This window comes from Episyrphus balteatus, chromosome 2, assembly GCF_945859705.1.
Source record: "Episyrphus balteatus chromosome 2, idEpiBalt1.1, whole genome shotgun sequence".
Taxonomy (NCBI): domain Eukaryota; kingdom Metazoa; phylum Arthropoda; class Insecta; order Diptera; family Syrphidae; genus Episyrphus; species Episyrphus balteatus.
Window position 1 is genome coordinate 96,793,672 of NC_079135.1, and position 13,248 is coordinate 96,806,919.

Sequence of the window (13,248 nt, forward strand, 5' to 3'; positions counted from 1 at the left end):
TGAAAATGTTTTTTTACCAATGCTTTTAAGGGGATTTATGTTGTTCATTGAATGAGTGTTTATTATATTGGTTTTCAATATTAATGCAATGAAAATAAAATGCTCGACTGGGTCGCACGAACTTGCTCTTAGAGTTAAAGTTGCTTAAATTTTTAAGACTTTTTGTATAAAAATTTGGAAAAAAAAAACAAAATTCGTTTTTTTTAAAAATAAAATAAAATCTGAAATTAAATTGCCCTCCAAAACAAGTATGCAGTTTTGATTGATATATTAACATGCATTTTTAGAAAAAAAATTTTCAAAATCGTTAGAGCCGTTTTTTAAAAGACTAATTTTTTATAAATATTTTTTTGGAAAAAAAGTTTTAAAATAAAATTGGTATGCCATTTTATAGAAATCACTAATCAACATCTAAAAACAAAATTTCAAAAAAGTTCAATGTCCCGTTTTCGAAAATTTGATTTTTCAAAAAAAAATTTTCAAATTTTTTTTAAAAATCCAAAAAATTATTTTTTTCAAAATTTTATTTTTGGCTTATATTTAAATTATATAAATGCTTCTCCACAAAAAGTTTCGTTGAAATCGAATAAGCAGTTTCGGAGATAATCGGATTTGAAAAAAAACGGTTCTATGGCAGGTACCGTTAATAATGATTTTCAAAAAAAAATTTTTCATTGAAAGATAGACCTTAGCTTAAAACTAACATTTAAATTTTTTAAACAAAATCGTTAGAGCCGTTTTCGAGATATTTCAATTTTACTAAAATCGGTATATGACAAGTACCGTTATTTTTGGTCCAAAAAAATTAATTCCAAAAACCCCTCTGGAGAGTCGCAGAATAACGCTACATACCAAGTTTGACATTAATCGGTCCATCCGTTTAGGCTGTAGCTCCTTATACAGACAGACTGACAGACAGACTGACAGACTGACAGACTGACAGACTGACAGACAGACAGACTGACAGACTGACAGACTGACAGACTGACAGACTGACAGACTGACAGACTGACAGACTGACAGACTGACAGACTGACAGACTGACAGACTGACAGACTGACAGACTGACAGACTGACAGACTGACAGACTGACAGACTGACAGACTGACAGACTGACAGACTGACAGACTGACAGACTGACAGACTGACAGACTGACAGACTGACAGACTGACAGACTGACAGACTGACAGACTGACAGACTGACAGACTGACAGACTGACAGACTGACAGACTGACAGACTGACAGACTGACAGACTGACAGACTGACAGACTGACAGACTGACAGACTGACAGACTGACAGACTGACAGACTGACAGACTGACAGACTGACAGACTGACAGACTGACAGACTGACAGACTGACAGACTGACAGACTGACAGACTGACAGACTGACAGACTGACAGACTGACAGACTGACAGACTGACAGACTGACAGACTGACAGACTGACAGACTGACAGACTGACAGACTGACAGACTGACAGACTGACAGACAGACAGACAGACAGACGGACTTCCGGGACCCACTTTTTTGGCATTGTCTACCATCGTAATGTCATGGAAAAATGTTATCTCAACTTTTTTTTTTTGTACGAATGCATAACTTGATATATAGTACCTATATCGCAAGTAAAAATATAAAAGTAAACAAATGATAATTTGCTCATTAATATTCATGTTTATATCTTTTTTTTTTAAGACATGTTAAGTAAATGAGTCTATCAATCATCTAGATCTAGAAAGTTAGTTTTTAAAGTGTTAAAGGTTTTATAACCAGTGGTCTGTTTCAGAGTTAACTACATACATCAACTTTAAATAAGTCACCTCAAAAATCAATAGTTGAGTCCAAATTACAGTCGAAAGTACTTGTTAAGGCCTAAATAGTGCAAATGTTGAAAAAAGTTCTTCGGGAAGTCCAAAAGGTCGCACAAATTAATGTTTAAGGTCGTTGATGTAGCTGATGTATTAAGGACCCAGATTTTCATATGACACGATATAAGATCTCAAACCCATTTTCAAGTTATTTATTAAAAGCCACCTTAAAAATCAATAGCCGCACCACCGCTGCACCACGTCCCCACAGTTTCATTTTGAAAAAAGGAAAAAATATGAAAACAATTCGCTGTACCAAATGTTTAAGTCGTCTTCAAAGTTATTTTGACTTAAGTAAAAAATTGTCAGTTCATACAAACATGACTTGGTGGTCGTGGCGGTTAAAGCGTTGAACTTCTAATTGAAAGTGCTCTGGATACTCGGGTACGAATCTCCTTCTCCGTCGGTAGTTTTTACTTGCGATATAGGTACTATATATCAAGTTATTTTTCCATGAAATTACTATGGTAGAGAATGCCAATAAAGTCGGTCCCGGAAGTCCGTCTGTCAGTCTGTCTGTCTGTCTGTATAAGGAGCTACAGCCTAAATGGATGGACCGATTAATGTCAAACTTGGTATGTAGCTTTATTTGGCGACTCTCCAGAGGGTTTTTTGGAATTAATTTTTTTGGACCAAAAATAACGGTACTTGTCATATACCGATTTTAGTAAAGTTGAAATTGCTCAAAAACGCCTCCAACGATTTTGTTTAAAAAATTCAAATGTTAGTTTTAAGACGAGGTCTGTCTTCTAATGAAATTTTTTTTTTAAAGCATTATTAACGGTACCTGCCATAGGTACAACCGTTTTTTTTAAATCCGATTATCTCCGAAACTGCTTATTCGATTTCAACGAAACTTTTGTGAAGAAGCATTTATATAATGTAAATATAAATCAAAATAAAATTTCGAAAAAAATAATTTTTGGATTTTTAAAAAAATTTTGAAGATTTTTTTTTGAAAAATCAAATTCTCGAAAACGGGACATTGAATTTTTTTGAAATTTATGTGTAGATATTGATTAGTGATTTCTACAAAAAGGCATACCAATTTTATTTTAAAACTTTTTTTCCAAAAAATTATTTATAAAAAATTAGTTTTTAAAAAAACGGCTCTAACGATTTTGAAATTTTTTTTTTTTTTCTAAAAATACACCTTAATATATCAATCAAAACTGCATACCTACTTATTTTGGAGGGCAATTTGATTTCAGATTTTATTTTGTTTTTTTTTTTAAACGAATTTTATTTTTTTTTTCCAAATTTCTATATAAAAAGTCTTAAAAATTTAAGCAACTTGAACTCTAAGAGCAAGTTCGTGCGGCCCAGTCGATTTTAAGAAAATCTTAATCTTAAGAAAATGTAGACAACATCTCAATTTTTTTTTTAAATTTTGTCGACTTAGAAACATTTTTGAACAGTCGTATTTGAACTAATATAAGTAGGCACTTATATAAAAAAAAAAGATGCTATTGAAGTAAAAGTTCTATAGATTTTTTTAAAACTTTACTTTCTTACGCAAGGAGTCTGAGCACCACACGCTTGCTCTAGTTAGTAGGTATCACAGAGTTTTTCTATTGATTTTTCAAAGTTGAAAGTTCTTCACAAGTAACAAAGTGCAACCAAATTACAACTAATTTTAAACTATAATTCACTACTTATTTTCTACTACAATACAGGGTGTCCCACAGTCACCGCCCCAAACGAAAACCATGGATTCCTGAGGTCATTTTAAGTCGAAAAACTTAAGAGGTAATTTTCTCGTTTTCGTCCCGTTTTCGAGTTACCACGGTTTTTATGATTTTTGTTCTCTTTTCCCTTATCTGGCTTTATCTTTGCAAACTACGTTTGATTTGAAAAATTTTTTTTACAACCAATTGAGAATTTATTACAGTTTTAGTTTGTCTCAAAACTTTTTTTTCTGCGGACAACCGTTTCTCCACAATTTTGCATCAAATACAATTTTCTTCGTTTTTTAAGTTGTTTTTTACACTTTAATATCATTTAAGTCAAAAAAACACGTTAATGAGTATTAATTTTTTTGTGCTTTTTATTAAAGCCCAGTTTATTTTCATAAAAAAATAAGTTTTATTTCATAAAAAAGGCTACTAAAAGTAATTAAAAAAAAAATAAACAAACTGAGTGAATTAAAAAAAAATAATTTTTAAATATAAAATTAATTTAAATGAATTAAAAACTTTTTCTGAGCTATTGTGGTTAAGAAAAGAACAAATAAATAAAGCTCAGAAAAAGTTTTAATTCATTTAAATAAATTTTGTATTTAAAAATTATTTTTTTTTAATTCACTCAGTTTGTTAATTTTTTTTTTAATTACTTTCAGTAGCCTTTTTTATGAAATAAAACTTATTTTTTTTATGAAAATAAATTGGGCTTTAATAAAAAGCACAAAAAATCAATACTCATTAACGTGTTTTTTTGACTTAAATGATATGAAAGTGTAAAAAACAACTTAAAAAACGAAGAAAATTGTGTTTGATGCAAAATTGTGGAGAAACGGTTGTCCGGAGAAAAAAAGTTTTGAGACAAACTTAAACTGAAATAAATTCTTAATTGGTTGTAAAAAAAAATTTTCAAATCAAACGTAATTTGGCAAAGATAAAGCCAGATAAGGGAAAAGAGAACAAAAATCATAAAAACCGTGGTAACTCGAAAACGGGACGAAAACGAGAAAATTACCTCTTAAGTTTTTCGACTTAAAATGACCTCAGGAATCTATGGTTTTTGTTTGGGGCGGTGACTGTGGGACACCCTGTATATTCAAATACAAATTCAAAATATTTCTAGTAACCAGGATTCCAAACTATATAAATCCTTTTCTCTTGTTAAAAATATAGTTGAATAAATAAACTGTGATGTTAAGAAAACTTTGGGTATAAAAATACTGCAAACCTTAATCTCCCTAAAATTTTAGTTTTTATCACATTAAGCCTTTTCGAGATAACATTTGCATCAGCAACAGAACTAAGAAATTTAAAAAAAGATTAAAACTTTGATTTCCAGTTAAGGTGATTTATATAAACTGGGTTTTGAAAATAAATTTTATTGATTTCGTTTACATTTTGAAAATAACTAGACCTTCGTCTTTTTAATTAAATTCTTCATTTTTTTTTTAATTTCAGCTATCAATATTTCCCTGTTTTCAACAATATGGCCTCGTTTACCGAGAACGTCTCTACAGTCTTGGATTTAAAGGATCTCATATTAGTACAATCATTAATGTTACCATGGCAGTATCAGCACTCACAGGTAAAAAAGTCTTTAAAAGTTCTAAAAGCCACTGTATCTTATTCAATTATTTCTTTTCTTCTTAAGGTCTTATAAACGGTGCAATGTTTCGACGTTTCACATTTCGTCAAGTTGCCATCGCAGGCGATTTAATATTAACAATAGGCATCTTTGCAACAGCCTTTTGTTCAACATTAATACAGTACATCATATTTTTCTCAATTTTTGTTGGTATGTTATGGAAAGAGATAAAAAGTGTTTCAACTTTTAATTTTGTTTTTTATTCTTTGTTAAAGGTTTTGGACTTGGTATCAGCATGTCAGCAACATCACTCGCTGTAAATACTTACTTCCGACACAAACGTCGTCAAGCAACAGGATTCTCCTGGACGATAACCGGGCTGGGTCCAATTGTATTCCCGCACATAGTAACTTGGACTTTGAGTCTTTATGGCATTCAAGGAACACTTTTTATCTTAGCAGCAATTGCTTTGAATTCCGTTGCGGCGGGATTAGTCCTACAACCTGTTCTATGGCATGTTAAACCCCAACAAACACCCGAGACAGAAGCACTGTCTCCTGAGCCCGATCACGAATGTAAATACTGTTTGGCGAAAAAGCGTAAAAGAAGTATGTTTTCCAGTACGCATGCCTTCAACGATGATGATGAAGACAGACCCGGTCTTGAGGTTATCACAGAACCCTGCACTCCAATGCTTTCCCGTGCCAACGATGGTTACTATGGTTCTAAACTATCACTCACCACAGACGCAAATCAAGCTCCAAGAAAGTTGCAAAGACATGTTTCGATCAATTCTCAGCGTGAAACAAAAATGACCCCAAACGATAGCTTCTCAAAGCCAAATTACTTTAACCTCGAAAAAGAGGAACAAGATCGATATCTCAGCAAGACCAATATTTTCTCAAAGTCAGGAACCTCTGAGTTCAAGTGTACTTGCGCCGAAGAAAAAGTTTTGTTGCAAAAGCAAATCGAGAACGAAAAAGAATTGGAGAAGAAAGAAGCTGATGCAGCTTTGGAAAAAAGTTTGACTTTTAAGGAAAAATTTATTAGATTCTTTGACTTGGATCTTTTAAGAGATCCAACATTTGTTAATTTAGTTCTTGGCATGGCTGTGATATTGTTTGGAGAGGCTAACTTTTCAGTACTAACACCTTTTATTTTGAACGATTTCAAATTTACTGACTCGGAAATTTCGACAGCGATGTCTTTGATTGGAGCTATGGATCTTGCTGTAAGGTTTTTAGCTCCATTTGCTTTGGAGAAGATCAAACTAGGTAATAGAATCCTGTTTGCCTTTGGAATTATTTGCATATGCCTGGGAAGGTTTTTCATTACAATTGTTAGAACGGCTCAAGGACTGATGTTTGTGGCAGCTTTGGTTGGGTTTGGTAAAGGTTTCCGGACAATCTTTGCTCCATTAATTCTGTCGAGTTATGTGCCTTTGAATAGGTTACCAGCAGCATCGGGACTTCAGTTGATCTTCAACGGACTGTTCATTTTTGCTATTGGGCCAGTTGTTGGTAAGTTCAGGGTTGCCAGCTTTTTTTTCTTAAAAATTACTCTGATTTTTTTAAATTTTAGGTATGATCACCGATGCAACAAGTTACAGTGGGTCAATACATTTTATCAACTTGATGACAACACTGGCACTCTTTTCTTGGTTAGCAGAAAATGTTTGTCGAAAAATTCTGCACAAAAACAAAGAACGACAAGTCGAACAAACCTAACATCGCGATTAAATGTTTGAATGAAAACATAAAATATACCTAAGATGTCAAAATTTCGACAAAACGAAACATCTAATTTTGACACACAAGTAGAAAATTTTCCGACACAAAATGGTTAACATCACACTTAGGTCCAATTTATTCACACTCCATTAAATTTAAAGTCGCCATTAAAAAAGGGAAATTTTAAAATTTGTATGCGATTTGACAGTTTTATAATTTTTAATGGAGCCTTTAAAAATAATGGAGAGTGAATAAATTGGGCCTTAAAGAGAAAAACAAAACTACTTAGCGAAAATTTTGATATAAACCATTTTTTTAGCACGTGATATGCGAATAATTTTCGAATCGAACAGAACTAGTGTTCAAAATGACATAAATAAAATTCACTTAGGTGCATTACTTAATTATTTTTAAGTTAATAAATTTAGAATAAGTTTTTAATGTATAAGATTGAATAAAAAGGTGCAGCAATTGTTTGTGTTTTTTAGTTTTTAAGAATAAAAGCCAAGTGAAAATTGAAACAAAGACAATTTATTAGTGCAATTATAAAGAGAATATTATTTGTTTGTAAATACAAATTTTGTTTAGTTATAAGAAATAGAAAGCAAATAAATATTTTATTAAATCGATTGAACAATAGCAGATTTTACTGTCTCTTCGAAAAAAACACCCTTTCACCAAAATTTTTTTTATGAAAACTCTTTACTCTTGCTTTCTATCCCAAAATCAATGTTTTTACCAAATTTCATTAGGATGATACATCTTTTTTGTTTTGACTCACAAAAACACCCTTTTCACCATGATATTTTTATAGACACTTTAGATTCTTGTTTCTTATCTTAAAAGAAACATAATTGCTAAATTTCAATAGGGTACCACTAATATTACTTTAGTATTACACACTTTTTCAAATATACCCATATTTTCTTTACTTCTAAAAAAACACCCTTTCACATAAAAAAAATTTATAGACTTACATTATTCGTAGTTCCCATGGGAAAGAGAACATATTTAATGAATTTCGTAAGGGTACCATTTATACCATTGATTTTATCGGACTTATCGCGGATTTTTCCCTATTTCCCAAAAAAAAAAACACCCTTTAACCTAAAATATTTGTATAGACTGTTCGGATTCTTTGTTTCTGTTATAAATGAAACATTTTTACATTTCATTGGTGTACCAAACATTTTTTTCCTAGTTTTTGTGGTACTAATTCCGAATTTCATCATTTCTTAAAAAAAAAACACACTTTCACTCAAGATAATTTTGTACACTTTATATAGATTCTTAATTCTTATACCAACCAAAACATTTACACCAAGTTTTAAAAATTAATAAAACTTAAGTCAGCTGTTATGATACCTTCCTCACACACAACTTAACCCATCAAAAAAACACCCTTTCACCAAAAATAATTTTAAGAACTTTATGAATCCTTTGTCCCTGCCTTATCTTAAACCCTTATCCCGAATTTTATAAGTGTAGTATGTTTTTCACATGGGTTTCGGTTATATTTTACTTGTTGAAGTCAAAAACCAAAAGCACCCTTGTTTTTAATCGGCAACAACTTTTCTTAAAGCAATCGTATTGACTTTATTTTTATGTCATTAGATTCAGCATCAAAAAATACCTTGAAAACATGTGTCATATGATGATATTCGACAAACAATTTTTTTCAGTATATTTTTGACCTTGACCCCCTCCCTTTTGTCCGCGAAAAAACACCCTTCCACTTCAAGAACTTAGCACTTTTCAAAATAAGCATTTGAAGCAAGCATAAGAAAAAACAAACTTTTATGGGCAATATTATTTTTTTTTCTAAAACGATTACCGCCTTTCTCATTTACATCACACTAGTTTTTCTCGGATTATTTTTCCTATTCCTAATGGGACTGTGAACCTTGTATTAGCATTTTTTAGTTTTAACTACATACATATATGAAGTACTGCAGAATAGCACTTCAGATGTAGCTAATTCTCACAAAAATGGATGGTAACACCTTCGAAATTCTAACTGATGTAAGAAATGTGGTAAAATTTCCAATACACAAAATATAGCTATATAAGTATAAAGCATTTTTTGTAAAATAATATCACCATTTTTTCATTTTTTGTTTTCCAAAAACTATTTTCAAAATGTAAACTATTTTCAAAAAAACAAAATAAATACACAATATTGATCAAGGTATTTTTTTTTTTACTGAATAAGAATATGTTCAAATTTTGGTTTTATCACAACTCATCTCATTTTAAAAATTTTCGATTTCCAAAAATACTTAAAACACCCAATATGGGTGACAAATGAGGCAAGCAGAGTTTCGGATAGTGAACCGTCCCCCAAATCGAGACAATTACCAGACAAAAATGGTGTACATTTTTATGTTTGTGCTAAGTGCAAAAATATATGAACTGTTTATTAAAATTTTAAGAAGATTTTTACCTGGCGATAAAGGTACCTACTACAGGTTTAGGAACCGTAAAAAATCGAACTCGAGATAAAAAACATTTTTGGATTTAAAAAAAATCATTTTTTTTTAATAAAATTTTTAAAAACATTCATGAATAAATAAAATGTAGTGAAACTTTGTGTTAACATAAATGTGCTGATTTTATTACAATCCATTTTCGTGGCATATCAAAATTATTTTTTGAAAAATGTTTGAAATTTGTTGTATACCAAACGATTTTGATTTTTTTTTTAATTCTTTATTAGGGAAGAAATTGAATGGCATATTTCTTTTGGATGTCAAAACCATTAAAGATGTAGGGGAAGTGGGGGCAAGACCGCCCCTCAAGTGTTTGACAGTCTTAAAAACCAATAAAAACATAATTAAAATAAAGTGTTTATTCATTAATTTTAATGTTTTTTGTAGGAAATCTCATCATTAAAAAAAAAAAAAAATTCACAAAAGATAATACGTTTTGAAAAAACATCTAACATAATCTTTTTTATCAAAAAACAAAACCGACTTCTATACAGTGTGTCCCACAGTCACCGCCCCAAACGAAAACCATGGATTCCTGAGGTCATTTTAAGTCGAAAAACTTATGAGGTAATTTTCTCGTTTTCGTCCCGTTTTCGAGTTACCACGGTTTTTATGATTTTTGCTCTCTTGTCCTTTAACTGGTCTTATCTTTGCCAAACTACGTTTGATTTGAAAGATTTTTTTTACAACCAATCAAGAATTTATTACAGTTTTAGTTTGTCTAAAATTTTTTTTTCTGCGGACAACCGTTTTTCCACAATTTTGCATCAAACACAATTTTCTTCATTTTTTAAGTTGTTTTTTAGACTTTCATATAATTTAAGTCAAAAAAACACGTTAATGAGTATTACTTTTTGTGCTCTTTATTAAAGCCCAGTTTATTTTCCTAAAAAAAAAACAAGTTTTATTTCATTAAAAAGTAAGTAATTAAAAAAAATAAACAAACTGAGTGAATTAAAAAAAAATAATTTTTAAATACAAAATTAATTCAAACAAATTTTTGATTAAGATTTTGTAAGGTTTTTTTTCCCCACACAAAAACCACTGCACCACAATATCTTTAATAACAGTTCTCTCACCTTTTATACATACTTTCTCCTACAAAACCACTGAATCTCAAACAAATTAATTACTTCAATATTGAATATGCACTCAAAAACAAACAACCAATTATTATAACAACAACAACTTTCTTTTAATCATTTTCGATACATACTTCAGATTAAATCGACCTAACTAATGAGAAAAGGAACTCTTGTAGAGCATAATCCATAACCTTCACTGAGCTTCGCTTTTGCCTTGTTGCAAATAAATTAATTGCTCTCTATGCAAAGTATTTCAAAAGCGGCTTGCATGTGTGTGCTCCCATAGAAGCCTTTAGGAGGCTTAATGATTTCTTTGAACTGAAAAACCACATGTTCGTCTCTCAACTCAACTTCTTTTTAATGCCATCAGCATAGATTAATAGATATGGTTAACACCCAAGTTCGACAAACCATGTGCTGCGTTTCTTGATGTCATATACAGCGCAGCGTTGCACAGCGGCGTCATCGTGTTGGTCATCGCCGGCCGTCCATCGTGTTCCCTTTCGTTTGCTACGTCAAAATATGTTAACCGATTAATCGATCTTGTATATGCAACACGAACAGAGACGAACACATCTTTTTTCATGTTTCCACCATGTACCAACTTCAGTGGACGTTGTCGAAATTAAACAAACGTTGGCCGGTACAAGTTTTATTAACTGCCACAACTATCTAATCTAATAGATTGTTAGTACAAGAATTCCAGCCACAGTCAATTCCCAATACAAACTTGGTTTAGTTTTATAGTTTGGAGACCGAGACCGCATCAGCACATAGGAAAATTAATTGGTCTTCCCTTGTTACCTTGGTCGCTAGACCACTACCAATGCTGGCATCCATCGCTGATGCTTTTCCATGCAATGGAAAATGATTTTTCGAGCAAAAAGGATTCTTGATTATACGGAAATTGAAAGTTAATTGGCTTTGATGGGTTTTGCTTTTGACCAAAGGGATTAGATACGCACAGCAGAATTCAACATCGGTGTGGAAATTACCTTCAAGCTTCGTCTCTCGGTACAGAGCCAGCTTGAGGGAGAGAGTTCGTGTAATTGGATTGCCTTAATGGATATATAGGAATGAAACAAACATGTACAATGGACGTGTAACAGGAAAATGTTACAAATAGTTTGAACGTACTAGATATGCAGATGCAATATCAATTTTGATGCTGGCGCACGGGATAATTTTATTTGTGGTAAAGTGTTGGAAACGCATGTAAGTGTGCAACAAGTTTTTAGTTAAATCAGATCCAACCTTTGTGATGCAAATTCTACTGCAAATGTTCAACGAGATTAAGTAGATGCAATTTTGAACAAAAAAAAACTCTTAAAATATTTATATACCTAGTTTTCAATTATTCTTGGAATTCCTATAAGCTAGAATTTGCTGATAGTTTAGGACAATTTGAAATGTTTTTTTGACGTGATAACGTCTTATAATGAACCATGGCAGCCACCACAAAAAAGTGACGTCATTTTCTAACGTTACACTCTCGCACTTTCGCAGTGCGGGAAAAAATTTAAATTAAAAATAAACTATTAGAGATACAAAAATCTTCTATAGCTAATTTGAAAGATAATAACCTAAAGATTAATCCAAATGAAGGATTTTTAAAAATTCCGTCATTTAATAGGGTAAACAGGGGTAAACGGAAAGATGAAGTTTGGGCTAAAATCTAAGCGCGAAGTTGCAGAGAGTTGATTTTTGCTATAGATAGAAGAGACTAATTTAAGAATAACTGCATTTAAGAAAAAATTCTTAAAAATTTTTAAACTAAGCTATAACGTTTTGTTTGAACGTTGTAAACGTGTTGGGGCTATGACAAAATGATGATTTTGGGTAAAAGAAATTTTTTTTGACAATTCTAAAGATGCCAGGTGAAAGACGAGGTTAAACAAAATGAGGTGTCTGATACGGATTTTTTTCCAACACTCTGCGTTTCGAAATGTGAATTTTTGAAAAACACCTTGTTTTTTAGGGGTATTTTTGGGTAATTTTTGATTTTTAGCTTTTTATGGAGCGTTCAATCTCAAACTTATAGGATATTTAGGTTTTGGCTTTTTGCATACATGTGCCAAAACTTGGAATCGTTTAGTGAGTTTTGACTGAATAACGGAAGAAACAAATTTTTAAAAAACACGTTTTTTGACCGTTTTTAGCCGATTCTCATCGTTTTTTATTTTTATCTTTTTTTCTTTAATAGATAGAGGAATGTTATATATATGGAGTAATGATAGATCATGACTACGACTATATGTGTGCGAAGTTTCAATCATTTTCGTAAACACACTTTTGAGATAACAGTAAAATAAAATTTTATAATTCAACAGGTTATAACTTTTGACCAAGAGCAGATAGAAATTTTATTAAACTTTTATGAGCATCCTGATTACCTTTCATTTGGTATATCATACATACACAATGTTAAATCAAGAAACATTGTGTTAAATGTTAAATCAAAACACCAGTGGAGATCTGTTGCCCCCCGAACAGCCACCAGTGTGGAAAGTACCGTAATCTTAGTCTGGAAATTCGACATGGTGGACTTTAAAAAATTCTAACTTCTCTTGTAGGCATCATTGAAAAAGATTGATACGTCATATGAAAGTCGAAATAATGGTATATATTTCTTATAGGTTGTGAAACAAAAAAATTGATTCCATAGCCTGAGAACATAAAAATAAATGTTTATTTTTTTGCTTTTTTTAATAAAATTTGATCGAGTTCAAAAAATTCTAGCTCTTTTTGTAGACGTCTCATAAACCTGGTCGATATATATATTTTGAGCTAAGACAATAAGCTTTC

The 13,248-nt window shown here is 31.4% G+C and overlaps 1 protein-coding gene across 1 annotated transcript in view; it reads left to right on the forward strand.

The window, feature by feature from the left end:
- Nucleotides 1-6,996, forward strand: part of LOC129912229 (uncharacterized) — a 71,657-nt gene extending 64,661 nt beyond the window's left edge. Inside the window, exons 3-6 of the mRNA XM_055990379.1 lie at nucleotides 5,013-5,139; nucleotides 5,206-5,349; nucleotides 5,415-6,659; nucleotides 6,721-6,996. Coding sequence (XP_055846354.1) covers nucleotides 5,013-5,139; nucleotides 5,206-5,349; nucleotides 5,415-6,659; nucleotides 6,721-6,866 — 1,662 coding nt within the window. The 3' untranslated portion in view covers nucleotides 6,867-6,996. The remainder of the gene's footprint in view (nucleotides 1-5,012; nucleotides 5,140-5,205; nucleotides 5,350-5,414; nucleotides 6,660-6,720) is intronic.
- Nucleotides 6,997-13,248: the final 6,252 nt, after the last annotated feature.